We start from the raw sequence: 20,583 nt of genomic DNA, 5'->3' as shown, positions 1-20,583 counted from the left end.
TCTATCATCATGCCGAGCAGGTCTTCTGTTTTTGGTCTGAACTTCTGCTGGAAAGTAGTACTCGGCAAAGTTTGAAGTTTCTTCATTGATCATCTGTGCGACTATAGAACCTTCCACCCTACTTAAATTTTTCACCATCTTCTTCAAATGGAACATATACCGCTCATACAGATACATCCATCTATACTGCACAGGACCACCAAGTTCCAATTCTCTTGCCAGGTGAATAACAAGATGCTCCATAACATCAAAAAATGAGGGAGGAAATATCTTCTCAAGGTTGCACTGAATCACGGCTATGTTAGTCTTCAAATTTTCAATACCTTCAAGAGTCACTGATCTCGTGCATAAATCGCGGAAGAAACCACTTATCCCTGCAATTGCTTCATGAACATTTCGTGGTAATAGTTCCTTGAAGGCGAACGGAAGGAGGCGCTGCATCATTACATGGCAATCGTGGCTTTTCAAGCCAGTAAACTTTCCTTCCTTTCTGTCGATACAGTTACGCAAATTTGATGCGTAACCGTCTGGAAATTCCACATCGTTTGAAATCCAATCAAATAACGCATCTTTTCCCGCTGCATCAAGTCGGTATATGGGAAAAGGAGCCCTACCATTTTCATCAACATGAAGTTCTGAACGAGCACATATATCGACTAAATCCAGTCTTGACTTCAAATTATCCTTTGTTTTACCTTGAACATTAAGGATCGTGTTCATGAGATTGTCAAAAAAGTTCTTCTCAATATGCATGACATCTAAATTATGCCTTAGCAGATGATCCTCCCAGTATGGCAGATCCCAGAAAATACTTTTTTTGTGCCAGTTATGTAGTTCTCCAACAGCATCTACCGGAAAACGCTCATGTCCACCGACTTCTGGCGTCCTTTCTGCACCAAAATCTCTTAGTTGTATCTTCAAATCTTTCCCACAAATTTCCGGAGGTGGACTGTCAAACACCCTCTTGTTCTTCGTAAACAAATTCCTACTCCTACGATATGGATGATCAGGTGGTAGGAATCTCCTGTGACAGTCAAACCAACACGTTTTCCTTCCGTGTTTTAGTTGGAAAGCATCAGTGTTATCTTGACAATATGGACATGATAGCCTTCCATGCGTTGTCCATCCAGACAACATACCATATGCTGGAAAATCACTTATTGTCCACATTAGTACTGCCCGCATTTGAAAGTTTTCTTTACACGAAACATCGTATGTTTCAGCACCTTGAGCCCATAGTTGTTGCAACTCATATATTAGTGGCTGAAGAAACACATCAAGTGATCTCTTAGGATGCTCTGGTCCGGGAACGAGAATCGAGAGAAACAAAAACTCTCGTCGCAAGCACAAGTTTGGGGGGAGGTTGTATGGTGTAAGAATGACGGGCCATAGAGAATATTGTCTTCCACTCTTGCCAAACGGACTAAAACCATCAGTACATAATCCAAGGTAGACATTTCTTCTCTCATACGCAAAGTCGGGATACTTTGATTGGAAATGCTTCCACGCTTTTGCATCTGAAGGATGTCTGATCTCACCATCTGTTGAGTGCTCCGCATGCCATCTCATTGGTTGCGCTGTGCGTTCAGACAGATACAACCTCTGCAACCTTTCCGTCAAAGGTAAATACCACATCCTTTTATATGGCACTGGAACTCTTCCACTCGTATCTTTATAACGAGGCTTTCCACAAAATTTGCATGTAACCCGCTGTTCATCCGCCCTCCAATAAATCATGCAGTTGTCGCTGCATACATCTATTACCTGATACGATAAACCAAGACCAGCTACGAGTTTCTGAACCTCGTAGTATGAACCAGGAGCTACATTATCCTCGGGTAGAATACCTTTTACAAAATCAGCAATCGCATCCACACAGTCTTCAGCCAAATTATAATCTGTTTTAATGCCCATCAATCTTGTAGCAGATGATAAAGCTGAATGACCATCTCTGCAACCTTCGTACAATGGTTGCTTTCCAGCATCCAACATATCATAAAATCTCCTAGCTTCTGCATTGGGTAAATCTTCCCCTCTAAAATGATCATTTACCATCTGCTCAGTACCTACACCATAATCTACATCCGTTCTAATTGGTTCTTCTAATCTAACCGCTGGCTGAGGTTCGCTAGTACTACCATGTTCATAATCAGTTTCCCCATGATGATACCAAATTTTGTAACTTCGTGTAAACCCACTCAAATATAGATGAGTCCAAACATCCCACTCTTTAATAACCTTTCTATTTTTACAATTAGAGCAAGGACATCTTAACTTACCTGTTTTTGCTTCCGGTTGTCGGTGAACTAACCCCATGAATTCGGTTATACCTCGTTGGTATTCTTCCGTAAGCAATCTCGTGTTCGGATCCAAATGAGGTCGATCGATCCAAGAACGGAAATAATTTGAAGAAGACATATTTTTTATGAATCAAATTCGTGTGTAAATAGAGTAAGAGGGAGGATGAAGATATGGAGTGAATGAAGAGGAAGAGGAGTGCTTGTTTATATAGATTAAATCCTGCCGACATACCGAGGAAATTCCGACGGAATTCCGACGGAAAAGGCTAGTTCGTCGGAATTTCCTCGGAATTTTGTAAAATCCCCCAACAGCTCTCCAACGGCTATAATATTTCCTCGGAATTTATCGGTTTTTTCCGAGGAACACATTGTTCCTCGGAATTTCCTCGGAATATTCCGACGGACTGAGGTTTCCTCGGAATTCCGTCCGTATATTCCGAGGAAATTCCGAGGAACCCCAATTTTGTGTTACCTCGGAATTTCCTCGGAAATTCCTCGGTATATTCCGACGATTTCATTTTCCGTCGGAATGTCCGTCAGAATACCGCTGTTTTCTTGTAGTGTGAGAAGCAGCAGTGATGAAACAGGAAAGAGAAGCAGTGGTGTGACAGAGAGTGTCTCCGGTTAAGGGTGGTGCGTTGGTGATGCAAAAGCCGTTGGTGGTGCAAAAGCAGTTGGTGGTGCGGCGATGGTGTGACAGAGCGGCGCTGTGAGATCCGGTTAGGCCGAGGAGGCGGCTTAAAGCTTGAAGATTAGGTTTAGTATTTTTTCTGGTTTTACTTCTTCTTCTTTTTTTAATTCTGGTTTAGTTTGTCAACCGGATTTAATTGTAAACCTAACTTTTATTTGTAAACCAAATTCAATTATTTTGTAAAAAAAAATCAATGTATTATATATTTCCATTGTATTTTGTGATTTATAATTTTTTAATTTTTAATAATGTCAAAAATAGCGAAAATTATATATTTTTAAAAATATTTTTCAAAACATTTGCGAGGAAACTGTGTTTCATAAATCTATTGCAAATTTGTGAGAAACCATTTTCCATCGCAATTTGCAACGAACCCTTTTCCGTCGCAAATTTGCAAGGAACCGTCTTCCGTTGCAAATTTGCGTGGAAACGTTTTTCCTCGCATGGAAACGTTTTCCCTCGCAAATTTGTAAGGGAATTGCGAGTGTTTTTTATTTGTGAGCACGGATTTGCGACGAAAATGTTTCCATCGCAATTCCCTTGCAAATCGCAATTTGCAAGGGAATTGCGAGAGTTTCTTCCCTTGCAACAAACTTGTTTTTTTGTAGTGACACCATTAGCTTAAGACATCTAAAGCTTCTTTGTTTGTTTTGCGTTTGAAGACCATAAGTAAATCTTAGATGTTTAATTGTTGACATCATGTATGACAATGGGGATCATATCAACTTATGTGTGTTTGTCCTCGTTATTGAATTAAATCTGGTAGGAACTATTAAATCCTTGTAATTTTAATATGGTTGTATCTTAGTATGATGCCAAATCTGAATGACAAAAAACTTGTTTGGATATACAATGATGTTGGTTTAACAGTGTTATTATCATGTCTTTGGAATAGAGACTCAAATTAATCACATGAAAATAAATTTAGAGTGATCAACAATGTTAGTGATAATTCTACCAACCAAACAAAACCACATAACGAGACAACATAAAATCATATAGATTGGTACTCTGACATCGCAATTAGCACTAGTTTTAAAGCTTAAGTTTGGTGAACCATTCACAAGAGCATGTGTTTGACCAATTTAACTTTGGTTCATTAGTCCATTATAACTAGTCTTGCTCTTAGATGCTTTCTCAATATTTTCCCCGATGGAGATTTGGGAATGATATCCGTGAAAAACCCCATCTTAATTCGCTTGTAGTGGTCATGGTCTCATCGTCTCAACCTAAGCTCACTATTTGGGTTCGTCTTTGTGATTTGTGTTCGCTGTTGAGGTATTTACTAGATTTTTCCTTGTCCTATGTGGATTTGGGATATGGTTCTAGAAACTGATTTGTTCTTCAGTTCTTCTCTTGCGAGGAGGTGAGCAGTCTTTGTTCTGTAGGTCACTTGGCTGTTTTGCGAGTGTCAGCGTGTAAGAGCTGGTGGTCTTCTTTGACGTTTTTTCCAGTGGCGTTTCAAGTTCTTTAGTTCTTGTACCTTAGTTTTAGTGATGGATTTTGTTCATCCAAGTGTCGGATGGATAGTAGCTGCTGGAGTTGATGTAGATTTGACCTTGCGATTGTTTCTGATGTTGCTGTTCTAGTATTGGCTTGGTGATGTTCCCTTCAGGGTTGGGATCAGTCAAGCACTACAAGAAAACATGACCTTAACGACTACAGTATTAGTAACTATTTGGTCGTAAAAGGGGCTTTACGACTAATTAACTTCGAAAATCAAATGGTCGTTAGAAGCTGGTCGTAAATAATTATTAGAGGCACATTGGTCGTAATATTACAACTAATAGAATTAGTCGTAAATCAGACGTACACGTACGACTCAGAAAATTGGTCGCAAGTTAATCGTAAAAGAATTAGTCGTAAAAGTGACGCACATTTAAGTCTCATTTATTAGATGTACATTGGTCGTAAATTTACGACCAATATACCTCTTATGTCGATGTTTATTCGTTGTAATGTAACGACCACATTATATCAAGGTTAGATGTTCATTGGTCGTAATTTGACCAACTTTATTTATTTATTTTCGAATTTTATATTTATTTACGAATTTTATATATTAATTAAAATCAAATATTTTAATTTAGTTTGATTTAAATTTTTTTAATTTGATAAAATTAAAAGAAAATATCTAATATCCGGAAACATAATAATATCCATAATATAAAACATTCAAAATACAAATTAATTAAAGCCAAAAAAACTAAGTGTTAAGGTTTATTTCGTCGAAGAGGTCGGAACTATGTTCATCCGCACGTCGCTCTAAATCCGCCTGCTCTTCCGGAGTGGGCTCGGGGATGAAGGTCGGACGTAGAGACTGCCACCTAGAGGCAAGAGCCGGCTTGACATTTGGGTTTGTCTCTATCATCATATCAAACATATTTGCCATAACCGCAAATTTGTCTCTGTGGTCGGCTATGACTTCTTTGTCAGCTGTCAAATCGATACGGAGAGAAGATTCTTCTTCCATTCTTGCAGCGTGTTCAGCTCTCTCCCGCGGGACATCGTTCACAGACCCGATCCCGACAATACGTCCCCTTTTCTTCGGGGCAACTTTCAATTAATAAATAAATATTAATTAGTACATATCATGTAAAACTAATTTAAAGAAAAAAATGTAAATAAACATATATTTAAAAGATCGAATGTTTGACCTGCTCAAAAATTTTGTCTTGTTCGACGGTGGACAGCTGGACCGGTGCACCTTCCGGATTTTGTTGCGACAACTGAGTCTTGACCTCGTGGATCCGAGCCTCAACAGTGTTGTAGATCCTCTCTGCTCGAGGATGCGAAAAGGTGCCATCAGAATGCTGGTGTGTCGTCTTGTAAAGTCGGGCCAGAGATGGTGGTGCTCCTTCTTAGGCAGTCTGTATAAAAAAAAAAATTAAATTAAACTCACGCATTCAATAAATACTTAATTAATATATATTTAATAAAAATTAAGAAATATCGAAGACTTACAATTTGTAGTGCCCTCCCGACGTGTGGAATCTGTCTGGAAGTATGAGGTATTGGCAGGTTACCATCATCATCGCGGGTCAACCGAGCCGTAGAGCAAGTGAGAGACCTTTGAACTGACTTAGGCAAATTCCAATAAGCCTCCAAGCCCTTCCAAACGTCATTGATGAGAAAGGTTCTTTTGCGTCGTCCCCCAAAACCCTCCACTTCTCCTTCCAATCAACAACAATGTTCTTTAGGTGAGCCATCACCTTTTTGTACACCGCTTCGTTGACAGCAATGGACCAATTCCATTTTTGCTACAAAAAGTCATTAATAAAAAAAATTGAATTAAAAAAATTATTATTTTTTAAATAAACAATAAAAAAAATTATATTTAAAACTAACCACGAAGCACTTGAACCAAGTCCTCCGAACGTGGTCAGGTGTAAGAGACCAGTTCGGATGCACTTCCCAGAAGTTTGCCCTGATGATATCTCCAACGCTCTGTCCCACACAATTGTCCGTAAAAAACCTACAAATTTGAAAAAATACATATATTTAGACAAATATGTATAATATGTATATTTAAATGCAATTAAAACTTTAATATATTAAAAATTACCAGTAAGTGTTGGGTGATCGATCTGGATCGATGCGCGGTAAACCTTCTCGTCCCGGCATCTGGAGAAGGTCTTCCACTGTATATCTTGCATATGGTGCATTCGGTGGCACCATCAAATCTGGATGAACTGCTGCAGGAGCCGGAGCAGCTGCAGGAGCCGGAGCAGCTTCGGAAGCAGTGTACTACTATTGAGGATGGTGTGGAGGATGATGCTCCTCATACCGAGGCTTCTGTGGAGGCTCATCATACTGGGGAAGAATTGAGCAAGGTCATCAAACTCGGGATAGTAAGCTTCAGGGTCATATGCATGTGGAGGCACATACGGAGCAGTAGGAACTTGGCTCTCAGGGACATTCTCTTGGCCGGATGCAGTGCCGGAAGTAGAAGCTGATGGATCCAACTGTGGGAGAAATGTACTCACGTAAGAGTTTTTAGGCGCAAGGTTCCTAAGTCTTTGTTTACCGCCAACCATAGCAATATCGTCAATCTGGAAAAAAAAAACAAAAAATAGATGGTTATAAACAATTTATTTTTTTTATATAAAAATAATCTAAACCTATTCTAATTCCATCATAATCTAACTCCATCCTAATCTACTTCCATCCTAAACTAATTCCAAACCTAATCTAATCACCTAACTAACCACCTAAAACTAAAAAAAAAAAATTACCTAGAGAGAGAAGGGAAATCGTTGTTAGAGAGAAGAGAATAAGCAACCAAATGGCTTCGCGAGGTCTAGGTATATTCATAAATGGGTAGTAATATTACGACCAATGAACGACTAAGAGCCGTAAACGAGACGTAAATTTACGACCAATGGGAGACCAAATAAAGTTACGACCAATAAAGGACAAAAATATTTTTTATTTTACGACCAATGAGCGACTCAGAATCGTAAACGAGACGTAAATTTACGACCAATGTGGGACGAAGACCTTTACGACCAATTAGGGACTACCGTTGTTATATTAAAAAAAAAAGAGAAATAATATACTGGAATCACAGATGGGAAGAGACAAAGCGAAACCTACGTTTATACGTAGGTCTCGCCTTGTCTCCGCCCACTTGTTTCTCAGTATCTCTCTTCTCTTTTTCTCAGATATTTCTAAAAATAGTTTGAGTTTTGAGAATCAATATGGTGAGTATTTATAGGAAATTTCAAAAGGGTTTACGACTAATTAGGGACCAACGATACGACCAATTAGCTACGACTGATTTTATATTAGTCGTAAATGAGTCGTAGTTTACGACCAGTTAGCTTCGACCCGTTTTAGATTAGTCGTAAATGAGTCGTAACTTACGACTAATTAACTTCGTCTCTTTTTATGATTGTCGTTTATCAGTCGTACGTTACGACTAATTAGCTTCGACTCGTTTTAGATTAGTCGTAAATGAGTCGTAACTTACGACTAATTAACTTCGTCTCTTTTTATAATAGTCGTTAATCAGTCGTACGTTACGACTAATTAGCTTCGATTTGTGTTTATACCCTAAAACCGAAACCCCAAACCCCAAACGACAAACATCATAAGTTGTATACACTTCTAAACCCCAAAGTTCATATATAATTGAGCAAACATGATCTAATAAGTTAATAATATAATAAAACACAAATTCGATCACTCATCATCAGAAACGTCATCCACTTCATCATTTTCTTCAAATTCATCTTCATTGGCTTCATCTGTTGCATCGTCTGGAAGTTCTTCATATCCCTGGTTGTGTGGATCAACAAGCAAGATATCATTTGTAGCTTGCTAAGGTACTTCTACTTCATTTACGACATCTTCTTATAAAGGCGGTTGTTCTTCTGTCAAGACTCGGCCCGAGGTGTAACTTTTATAGGGGCTAACCAAGATATTCCAGATTGTCTAATCCTTGGGTATGGAATAAAACAAACTTGGTCTGCTTGAGATGCCAATATGTAGAGTTCAAATTTGTTGTACCTCCATGTAGAATTTATATCAACAACTCCAAACTTGCTATACCGAACACCTCTATTGACGGTGGGGTCAAACCAGTCACATTTGAAGAGAACGCATTTCAGCTTCATCAGGCCGCGGAACTCCACTTCGATGATCTCTTGTAAGATTCCATAGAAATCAGTTTCACCTTTCATACGTACTCCATAGTTCATTGTTGCTCGCTGACTTCCATATTCGTAAGTGTGAAAAGTGTAACCTCGTGTGAAATACATATATGCTGTGGTGACCTTAGCGACCGGACCTTGTATCATTTCGTGAAACCACTGATAGAATGGATCATCATAATCAACCTGGATCATCAACATATATATAAATATATAACTTAATTAATTATATAATAATATATAACTTTAATTAATTATTGTGTTGTATACATGCGTTTTCAACCACTTCACAAAATGTTGGTCTTTCCTTTTGTTGAGATCATTGGTTGATATCCCTGGTATAGCTTCTTCGACTTGGGCAACGAAATCGCTGTTTTATGCCAATATATATGATCATTAAAGAGTACTATACATATGTCTGGTAAAATGTAACGGCCAAATTAATTTTAATTACCTTTCAAATGACTCAATCTCCTCGCAGTTAAGGAGTATATATGTGTGGGCACTGTGAGCGTCATCTGTACTCGACCACCAAACTTCTTTAAGTTTCCCACCTAGACGTCTAATCTGACAAAATATGTCTGGAACATCTTCAACAATATATGTCGGTATAACACCACCATCATCATATCTGCTCATAGTCGTTTTCCAAGTTTGGACTTGGGACCCAATGTAGTACGACGTGAAGTGAGATGTTTCCTCATTCAAACTCCCAGCAACTATTGAACCTTCCACCCTAGCTAAATTTTTTGTTTTCCCTTTCAAATATTTCATGGCTCGCTCGTAAGGATACATCCATCCATTATGAACAGGTCTACGAAGCAATGCCTCGTACGGAAGGTGGACAACTAAATGTTCCATGACGTCAAAAAATGACGGAGGAAATTTTTTCTCCAAGTTGCACATCAAGATCGAGATATTCTCATCAAGTTGTCTGATGACATCTACAGTTAAGGTGCGTGCGCTAAGATCTCTGAAAAAATTTCCGATGCCTACAAATGTACAAGCCAACGTAAGATACTTTATATAAGTTTTTTTCCAACAAGAAGTAATAATAACTTTGTTTGTTACCTGCAAGTGCCTCGTGAACATTTTTTGGAAGCAACTCCGCAAATGCAAATGGTAGAAGTCGTTGCATAAACACATGACAGTCATGACTCTTCATCCCTGAAAACATTTGCCCCTGCTGATCAACACATTTTGATAGATTTGGAAACATATCCATCATAAAACTTCACATCTGATGCCACCCACTTGAACAACGCTGCTTTTGCTTCTACTGACAATCTGAAAATGGGAACCGAAATTTTCCCATCGTTTCTAATATGCAGCTCAATCCTAGAACATAATGTAAGCAAATCCAACCTTGAGTTCTTGTTATCTTTTGTCTTCCCGGGGACGTTCAACAATGTATTGATGATGTTGTCAAAGAAGTTCTTCTCTATATGCATCACATCAAGATTGTGGTGTAGAAGTAGATTTTTCCAATATAGAAGTTCCCAAAATATACTCTTCTTGTGCCAATTATGTTGTGTCCCGTAACCAGCAGACATATTTGCAGTAGTATGCCAATTACCCCCTTTCTTGACTGTGTCATATCCACCATAGTAATCAATATCCTTCTCGATTTCCTCTCCAGATAAATGTGGTGGAGCGGTGTCTCGTACAACCCTTTTTGGCCGAAACAATTTCTTGTTCCTTCGGTTCGGATGGTTAATGGGAAGAAATCTCCGATGACAATCAAACCAAGACGTCTTCCTACCATTCTTCATCTGAAATGTGTTTGTGCTTCCCATACAATAAGGACAAGATAGCCTCCCATGCGTCGTCCAACATGACAACATCCCGTATGCAGGAAAGTCACTAATGGTTCACAAAAGACTGCTCGCATTGTAAAGTTTGTTCTCGTTGAACAATCATATGTCTGCACGGCTGTTGACCATAATTCCTTCAATTCTTCTATCAAAGGCTGTAGAAAAACATCAAGGGACCTCTTCGGATGCTTTGGCCCAGTTATCAATATACTCATGAAAAGCAATTCCTTTTCCATACACTGGTGGAAGGTTGTATGGCGTCAAGAAGACTGGCCAAAGGGAATATTGTCTTCCAGACATTCCAAATGGACTAAAGCCATCTGTGCAGAGTCCAAGATAAACGTTGCGGGGGTTGCTTACAAAATCAGGGTACACCGAATTCAAGTGTTTCCACGCTTTTGCATCAGAGGGATGATTGATCTCACCTTCCTTCTGCGTATGTTCTGCATGTCATCTCATTGCTGCTGTCGTCTTTTCAGATTGATATAATCTCTTCAGTCTATCCTTAATAGGTAAGTACCACATCCGCTGGTACGACACCCTATTACGCCCACGTCCTTGCGGTTTATATCGTGGCTTTTTGCAAAATTTACACTCTAACAATTCTGCATTTTCTCCCCAGTATATCATACAATTGTCCATACACACATCAATCATCTCCGAAGATAAGCCAAGGCTATGAACCAGTTTCTGAATCTCATAATAAGATTCATCACACATATTATCTTCATGCAAATACTCTTTAAACAACTGATGCATCCATACAAACTTCAGGTAAGTTATGATCAGTTTTGATATTCATCATCCTAGCTGCCAATGATAATTTAGAAATACCTTCTCTACAACCTTCATAAATTGGCTCATTAGCTGCTGCTAGCATTTCATAAAATCTTTTTGCATCCAAGTTAGGTCCCTCTACATTTTCTACCTCCTCTATTACTGATCTTGTTTCACGAAATGCATCTGTAACCATATCATGCATCCTATCATGATCTACCATATGATCCTCCTGAAGGTTACAACTTTCAGGAGACAAATGTGGTTCATCTCTGTTGCGAACATTTTCAACCTGATTACTACTATTAGCTTCATTCCTATAATCACCTTTTCCGTGGTTAAACCAGATATAGTAATGTGGAGTAAATCCTCTATTTACTATATGTTTCCAAACCGTTTCACTAGCATCAAACTTGGTATTGTTGCATTTACGACATGGACATAACATTTTACCCATTTCCAGTGTGAGAGACGTCTGTCCGGCCTGGTACATGAACATCTCTGCTCCGTTGAGAAATTCTTCTGTTACTCTTCCCCTTGAATCTTTATGCGCATACATCCAACTCCGAAGCTCATAGATATTTCTAGGCATTTTTTTTTACTTTTTTCGTTTTTTTTTGTGCATCTTAAGAATGAGGGAGAAGATCATATTTATAGGAAAATTTTGATTTTGGTAGGTAACAATGTTACAACGAATTTATATTACAACGACAGATGCACGTTAACCCCAAAGTACATTTACAAGTAGTAAATTATTACTCTCCTACGAATCGTTAACCATAGAATATAATATTATTGATTGTGTTTCATATGAGAATATAAGATACATATATATAACGGTAACATTAATATAATGTTCACACCACTAGATAATACTAACTTTTTTAAATACTTAATGTAAATATGTTAAGAATATTTGAGACTAAATTTTTCTTCAAATCTTTCCTTTTAGTCTTAGAGTCTTGATGGATTTCACGGGCTTGCAGTCTTGGTACGTAAGATACACATCTTCCGGCCCAAAATATCAATATCAACATTCCCATTTCTTGGATTTTGAAGATTTTTAGGCTAGAATCCCTATGTCCAGTTGCACTAAAACTTACGAAGAAACTAATAAAATATTTGTGAAGAAGTGAGGATACTATTTAAAACTAACCTGCCCTAATATGGCATTGGAAACTTGCAGCGCACGGCGTCTTCGAGCTCCTTCCTAAGCGTCGCCGCGGCTGACATCATCATCCTCACGGAAATCAGGTCATATCTCTCAGTCTCCGGGGACTTAACGAACGCTAAAACTACCGGAGGAGCCACTGGAAAAAACCGTGTTCTTTGTACCTCTCAATCAGCCCCATCACTAGATTCAACTCAAACCTCGGAACGATCAAGATTGCCGCACCAGCCTAATTGCAGGAAGAATCAACGAGTTCAACGCGTAAGTGTGAAACATTGGGAGAAAACAGAGGATGACGTCATGTTCGGTTAAGTTGAAATTAGAGTTTTCTCCGTCGACTTTCTGAGCGATGCTCGTAACTAACCCCTTATGAGTAATCATCACTCCCTTTGCAAGCCCCGTGGTCTCCGGTTTAGGAAGCTCTGTTTCGTCCGCTTGAGTTTGTTCCGTGAAGCTCACGCAACCGCTAAATAACGAAACAGCGTCGTCTACGCAAACTATCAAAACGTTTTGAAGGTTTGTTAGCTAATCGACGTAGCATCGGTTCGTAATGATCATCTTCGCGGAGGAGGCTTTTGCCTGTTTAGTGATCTCAGCCTCCATGTAAAACGGATTCGCAGTGGTATAGAGATGGCTCCGAGGTAAGCAATGGCGAGGAAGGAGAGAACAAATTCGCGTTATTGTACTTTCTCCATTTTAAGAAGATAAATATTTTTGTTTGTTTACTCCTATTAAAATTTAGTGATTAACTATCGGACAATTCTGTCAGATAGCAATTTTTAAGGTTATGTCACAAAAATAGCCATTGAAAATGATTAAAATAACTCTTTTTTATTTTGAAAATTTTAATTTTAATTTTTTATTTTTTAAAATTTGAAACCCTATACCCAAAAAAACCACCACTATTTTTCTTAACACCACTATTTTTTATTATCAATAATAATTTTAGATGTATATATTTTTCAACGTTGTGAAAAACAAAAGAAAGAAGAAACTTACAGTAAAAATATTTGCTCTAGTGCCTGAAAAATAATTACATTTTAAAGTTTACATTGCGTTAGCTAGTCTTGCTCTTAGATCCTTCCTCAATATCTCCCAGATGGAGTCAGTGGTACCGTTGATCAAGCATCGTTCAGCGGAAAACTCAAAGGCTCAAAGCTGTTTTGGAAGATGTAGTCGTGGAGAGGGATGGCTGGGGAAGTAAATATCTGTTAATTTTCTATCGGAAAATGACGTCACTCCTCTGTTTCTGATTAGTGATCATCGCTTTTGTGTCTTTCTTTTATTTAATAATGACATTTTTTATTTAATAATGTGAATTATTAGACATTTCTATTTCAGTAGCAGCTGATACAAGTAGACTTGCAAAAGATATTAGATGTGGACTTGAAGATTCTGAGAAGAATGTCCTCTGCAACTTGCCCAATACTCAGCAACTAGCTTGGAGAAGTAAGAATCAGTCTCCATCAGCTTCCAAGGCTCGTTGTACTCCACAATATCACCTGTTCACAAAAACCAAACCAAAAACCCCATTGGTACTCATGAGCCTCGACATGAAATAGAGAGGGAATCATTATGATTTATGAGGAAGAAGATGTTTACCAAATGAGAGAACCATGACCATGTCACAATCTATAACCGTTGGTACTCTATGAGCAACTGTTATCACCGTGCACTCGGAAAACTCCTCTCTTATAGTTTTCTGAATGATTGCATCAGTGGCTGAATCAATGGAAGCTGTAGCTTCATCTAACACCAATATTTTGTTCCTCTTCAACAGCACTCTCCCCAGACAGAACAACTGTCTCTGTCCCACGCTCCAGTTCTCTCCTTCCTCACTCACTTTCTCATACAACAAAAAGATGAACATAAGGATGAAACCAAATCTTGTAAACAAAAAAAAGGCATCACTACTTTTCATTTACCTGATGAATCAAGTTTATTAGGGAGATTGCTGATCGTTATCTTGAGCTGACACTTCTCGAGAGCCTAAGGAAATGGTTTCATCAGAAAAAGGCTGCAAAGTGTTTAGAAGAAATCACATTCTTGTTTCTTGTTTTTTCTTTTACCTTCCAGATTTCATCGTCGGAGTAAACACCTAAAGGATCAAGGTTGGTCCTTATGCAGCCACGGAAAAGAGTTGGCTCTTGAGGAATGATGCTGAGTTTCATCCTCAGGTCCTTCAGACCAATCTTACTTATGTCAATACCATCAATCAATATGCAACCACTTGCTGGTTCTACCAAACGAAATAAAGCACTGATCAAAGTGCTTTTCCCACTTCCTGTTCTCCCCACAACTCCAACTCTTGTCCCTTCCCTGAACGTGCAAGAGATTCCTTTGAGAACCAATGGAGCATTGGGACGGTATCTTATCTGCAATTATAGGAAGAAGCAAAAAAAAATGTATTTAGCCTAATTGAAAACCATCATCTATTAACAAGTAATGTATTCTTCTTACCTTAAGCTCCTGCAAGTGAATGGTACCATTAGAAGGCCATGAGGACGGTGGTCTTCTACCGTCCACAACCGCAGGAGGTTCTTCTGGTATGCTCATATACTGTTTTATCCTCTCTACCGAAATGATGGAGTTTGATAAGGTACAATACCATCTGGTTAGAAACACCTGAGTTTGTGTCAATGTTAATGCATATGAGAGTGAGAGCCCAACTAAACCTGCAACACCAAAGCACAAGTTCATCTAAAACCTTTCATTATGATGTGATGAAAGATGTGTTTAAAACAATTTAATGTACCTGGAGCTATGTATCCCTTGGGAATAAGGATAAGCAGTAGTGCACAGGTGAATAAAGTCACATTCTGCAGAATCTCTATCCTCATAATGACCCATTCCATGGCTGCATTAGACAGAAAGAACAGTGCCGCATCTGCATCCACTAGGTTTAGGTAGCTTTTGAAGAATCTATCTACCGTTCCAAAAGCTCTTATTGTCACAACTCCAAGTGAGGTTTCTGCAGCATAATTCATCACTGGAGCTTTGGTTGTTCCATTGATCCTGATCAGCTCCCTTGCAGAGGCTAGATAGTAATCCTTTTTTCAAGAGACGGATGTTAGTAGATTTATTTGCTGCATAAACTAATTAAAAAAGGAGTAGAATCAAAATAGGTACCTGAACAACTTTGGTGGCTGCCAGAGCAAGAAGAGCTATGATAATCACTTGCCATGTAACATATGTCATCACGATAAGAGCAGCAGTGAGCTCAACAGCAGGTACTACAACAAGTATGAACGCAGATGGAATGTCAAAGTCCAAGATGTTCATATCAGATGAGGCCTGCAAAATTTCACATTCATTTGTATCATCATATCATACTTGATCTGTAGTGTATATATATAAGCAAACATGGTCTTACTCGGGTGAGAATGCGTCCAACTGGAGTAGAATCAAAGAACAGCATGGGAGCTTTGAAGACTGCATTTGTGAAACCAGAGAAGAAAGCTTTGGAAGCTTTTAGCCCAAGATAGACAGTCGTAACAGCTCTGGAGTATACAAAACCAGCACTGAGAGTGGAGATAACGCTGTAGACGCCAATAACCATCGTAGTTGAGAGTTTAGGGATCCCAATAGAAAATGCAAGCCAGTATGTTGATGCAGCCTGGAAAACTACAAAACCAACCTGTCCCAATACGGTTGCTGATAGAAGAAACCATCCTTGGGAGACACGGAAGTAGTCCAAGAAAGGTTTCAATCCAACATAACCTGACTCTACTTCTTCCTCTTGTGTAAGTTGGATCCCTCTTGTATCAATTGTTTTGATTTCTTCTTTTACTTTTTCGACAATATTGATATCTCCCATCTCTCTGTTTATACCCCCTTGCTTAAAATCTCCCAGGCTTTCATTATGAGCATTCACCAGCTGTTGGAATGCAGTCCCCATCATTAAGAGTTCCTCATACTTACCTGATTGAGTGATTCTTCCTTCTTCCATAACCTGATCAAGAACATCAATCATTAAAAAGTTAAGACATATGCAGTCTTTTTATCAGCTGCTACACAAATTTTACCAGAATTTGATCAACTTCTGAGAGGAATTCAACTTGGTGAGTGACCAGAACGACAGTTTTCTCCCTCAGCGAGTCCTCAACACATTTCTACAGTCACAACTAAAACATATTAAAAAGCATCCTTCAAGAAAACTTCTTCAAAAGAAATGTTATCACTTACATGAAAAAGAACTCCAGCAGTATGAGCATCCACAGCACTAAAAGGATCATCAAGCAGGTAAACATCAGCGTCTGCATAGACGGCACGTGCCAACTGAATCCTTTGCTTTTGTCCTCCACTCAAGTTAAGCCCTCTTTGTCCTATCTCTGTGAGATCACCATGTCTAAAGTCATTTAAGTCCTTATCCAACGCACATGCTGCAATAGCAGCGTTGTATCGTCTGGCTTCCATTGGCTTTCCATAGAGGATGTTGTCCCTTATGGTACCACTTTGGATCCAAGAGGTCTGAGAAACATAAGCTATGGACCCAGAGACCTTTACCTGTTTCAAATGAAGAACATAGAGAAACCATCTCTTAGCAAACATACTTATTGATTATTGACGTGGATACTAATTCCATCAATTCCACAAATAAATAGATAAAAATACAAAGATAATCATTCGATAACAAATCTGGTTATGAATGAATAGAATGAATTCTATTCCATTTTTTGGTGTATTCCATTTATTTCAATTCCACCAATTCCTTATTATTTTATCAGTTACAGCCTTATACATAATGAACAAATAGACTTACAGTTCCAGAAACTTTAGGTATCTCTCCGAGTAATGCATGCAACAACGAAGATTTTCCAGCACCAACTGGTCCACAAACCGCAACTGTTTGCCCACAATTTATGTCCAAACTTATATTCGTTAGAGTTGGAGTCTTTGTCATCTCTGGATCCCAGCTGAAGTTGCCAGCTTGTATGTCAACTACTTCTCCAGATTTCTCCAGAACACTTCTTTCAACTTCATCAATCTTCAGCTCATCACCAAGCAAGAAGTTGTTTATCCTGTCAAAAGACACATTGACTTGGATGATAGCGGAGATAGCTTCAGGTATAAGCCTAACAGGCTCTGACATAACTCTCAGCGTAGCTAAAACAGTGAAGATGGTGCTTGCGTTCAGCGGAGCGCTCTTCAGCAAACCACACGCCACAAAGATAACAGCGGAAACTATTGTTGGAGACAGCCAATACAGGAAAGTACCAAAGGCCTTTGTCATTTGAGCCTTAGCCAACCATCTAAACTCATCAGCACGGAAAGACTCAATCTGTTTCTTGAACTCCTCTTCCCATGACTGCAGCTTAATGACTTTCATACTGTTCAGAATCTCTGAGGTTGACCTCAGACGTTTATCCTGCGCCATCATGAACTGCGTCTGGCTGTTCTTCAGCATCTTTGCAAACGGTAGGTTAAGGAGACCACAGAGGAGAAGAAGAATCAAACCTGGAAAGGCTCCTGCTCCAACCACTCCAAAGAGAACAACTGTAGATAGCAAAAGCTGCAGTGTAACGCTCCATCCTGAGTGGAACCACCACAAGAACTCTCCCATACGGTATGCATCCACCACGATGTAGTTCACAATCTCTCCAGATGAATGATGTTTCCTCCCCAAGCTTGATAGCTTTAGCTGCTTTTTGTAGGCAGCTACCATCAGAGCTGATCTAATCCTCATCCCTGATCTTCTTGCCGCAAAGTACCAGTGTCTCATTGACAAGGATTCAACTAGCTTCAGCAAAACTAGACAAGATAAGTTGAAGAGACCAATACGGAGATCACGGTGGTCACTGTTTGCATAGTTCACAAAGACGTATAGCATTAGTGGAAGAGATACAACAGCAATGGTTCTGAATAAGGCGCAAACTGCTGTGAATATGTTCTCCTTGAAGTAAACTTTTGCAATGGCTCTAAACACCAAGTTTCTTTCCTTAGTTAAGCTTCCTTCCGCGAGAAGTGTATCCCATGCTTGAGAGAATTTAGTGTAAGCTAACTTAGCCTCATCCTCTGGGAGTATACTAGGGATGTCTTCTGAGGACAATGGTTTCTTGAAACCAGCCAAGAGTAAAGGATTCATCCAAGAGAATGTCAAGATGCTGAAAAACCCAGCTGTGGCCAACCTCGCCGGTTTTTCAGTTAATAAAGGATCAGAAAGACCTGTTTCACTGAAATCTTGAGGAGCTGGAGAGGCTTTGAGAGATATGAAGGAGCAAATAAGAAGCATAAGGCTCACAGGCCATGTTATGATGTCTAATACTCTGATGCCTTCTCCCTGTGAAAGTATCTCAATCTTTTCAGCTGAATCCAACAAAGCAAAAGACACCCACCAAACAGATGTAACGATGTTAATCCATTTTGAGATCCCTTGAACAAACGGAGAAGCCGCAAGTGAGAGACAAATGATGCCTTGAACAACGCAAGAGACCCAAAAGACGTTATTAGCACCATCAATCAGAAATTTTAAACCAGCACCAATGAAAGTGATGCTAGTAACAAGACAGCATATAGCTGCAGCGACAAAGGTCCATCCTTTGTTGCGGCTCCTGATAGTAAACTGTTTGGAAACACAACTAGCTGCCAAGAGCAAGTAGAAGATGCACAGGAACAGTAGATTAATGAGATATATGACGCTTCTTTGGAAGCAAGAAGAGTCAACGTCACACCATGGTAGGCTCCCTGCACCATAAACAATGATCATCACTATAATAGTATCAGTGATTACAAGAACCTCAGAGGTTTACTCACAATCCAAGAATGCCAAGAACATGGAAAACTAAGCATTGAAGAAAGCAATGGAGAGTGCTAAGAGAAAAGGGTTGATCGTATTCGTACCAATGGAGACGGCCATTGTAGAAGCAGCAACACAGATGAATCAATTAGAAATCAAAAAAAAAGGGAGCAAAACGCTTTGCCTCTATCAAAGGTGAAGTTGATTCTCACTGACAAAGCTAAAAGACATAAGCAAGTCCACGTCATTGTGTTTATGCAAATGAAAGGATCGCACTAGCACCTGTTTCCTTTTGTTTTGGTCTTTTCTGAGTTAACTTTGTCCCTCTCTACCAACCACGTGATGCGTACTTGCTTACGCAATCAGTTTCATACGTTGATCACCACTTCACTCACTATTGAATCCATACGAGGATATCCTTTCACTCACAGAGACAGAGAGACTGATTTGAATTTGATTGGCCGGAGTAGGTCGTCGGAAAAAAAGAAGAAAAAGAAAGAATAGTTATCTTACACAATAGCCACTAGCTTCAGTTACAAAATAAATCATTTTAAAGATATAAATCACTTTTTTACACTATTTTAAAATAAATTAAACTGTCGCCATGAACAAGATAACTTTTTGTGGACAAACAATTTTTTCTAATTTATCATTTAAATTTTAAGTTTTTGTGTCTAATATACATATTTAAACAAAAAATTCATGAACACATGATTTGGACATCTAAATTTTTATCAAGAAGTTTCGGAATAAGTTGAGTATCGTAGACATAGTTTCATTAAACTAGGATCTTGAACTTAGTTGAACTTAGACAATTTCCAATCTATTTCTATCTTAGTGATCATAGAAGAAAAAAATAGAGATGCAAATTTTGCTCCAATGTGTTTTTCTATAAAGGAATGTTATATTTTCCTCAATTCATTTTTTTTTCTTCTAAATCTTAGTGACTATATGCAATGAAATTAATGTACTAATAGGCTGAAGTACTTAAATTTAACTAGCACATTAATGTCATAAATTTTTTAGTTAATTTCTACTCTTCCTTTGATGTTTAAGGTTAATGCACGTATTAAAAATGTACAATTTTTTACACAACCAAACAAATGTTGTAAAGCCAAGGTACAAAAGAAAAAAGATGTTGTATTGTGTAATTGGTCACAATGCCAAATGATATTACATTTTCGTTAGGTCATAATGTCAAATGATGTTAAATTTTTACGTTACAAATTGAAAACTTCAATTGTTTTGAAACATTAATTTTTTCCTATAAATATTAGCTTAGTTATCTTTTTTAAAAAATTAGCTCAACCACTCATATAAATGACAAAGTAAATGGATTATAATTTGATAGAGTTGTTTGGTTGTATACTCGCAAATAATATGATCCTTTTATATAGTCTATGATTACAGATTATGGTTTTCTAATTAAAAGAAAAAAAA

General features: G+C 38.4%; 1 protein-coding gene across 2 annotated transcripts; it reads right to left on the bottom strand.

The window, feature by feature from the left end:
- Positions 1-2,863: 2,863 nt before the first annotated feature.
- LOC106376920 (ABC transporter C family member 8) lies at positions 2,864-19,668 on the bottom strand. Of its 2 annotated transcripts, none has more exons than XM_013817052.3 (12): positions 19,248-19,668; positions 17,170-19,091; positions 16,593-16,913; positions 16,433-16,519; positions 15,781-16,359; positions 15,537-15,701; positions 15,163-15,457; positions 14,868-15,082; positions 14,477-14,782; positions 14,333-14,396; positions 14,010-14,249; positions 2,864-13,909 (listed from the first exon to the last, which is right to left on the bottom strand). In XM_013817052.3, the coding sequence occupies exons 1-12, from the start codon at positions 19,261-19,263 to the stop codon at positions 13,782-13,784; spliced, it is 4,338 nt and encodes a 1,445-aa protein (XP_013672506.2). In that variant the 5' UTR covers positions 19,264-19,668; the 3' UTR covers positions 2,864-13,781. The 2 variants fall into 2 exon arrangements, with proteins under 2 accessions (XP_013672506.2, XP_022550861.2); XM_022695140.2 differs by lacking the exon at positions 19,248-19,668 and having other exon boundaries at positions 17,170-17,775; positions 17,865-17,981.
- Between the last annotated feature and the right edge of the window lie 915 nt (positions 19,669-20,583).

The sequence above is a fragment of the Brassica napus genome, chromosome C1 (genome assembly GCF_020379485.1).
Source record: "Brassica napus cultivar Da-Ae chromosome C1, Da-Ae, whole genome shotgun sequence".
Lineage (NCBI taxonomy): Eukaryota > Viridiplantae > Streptophyta > Magnoliopsida > Brassicales > Brassicaceae > Brassica > Brassica napus.
The sequence above is the reverse complement of the archived record's forward strand: the minus strand, read 5'-3'. Positions and strand labels throughout refer to the sequence as shown.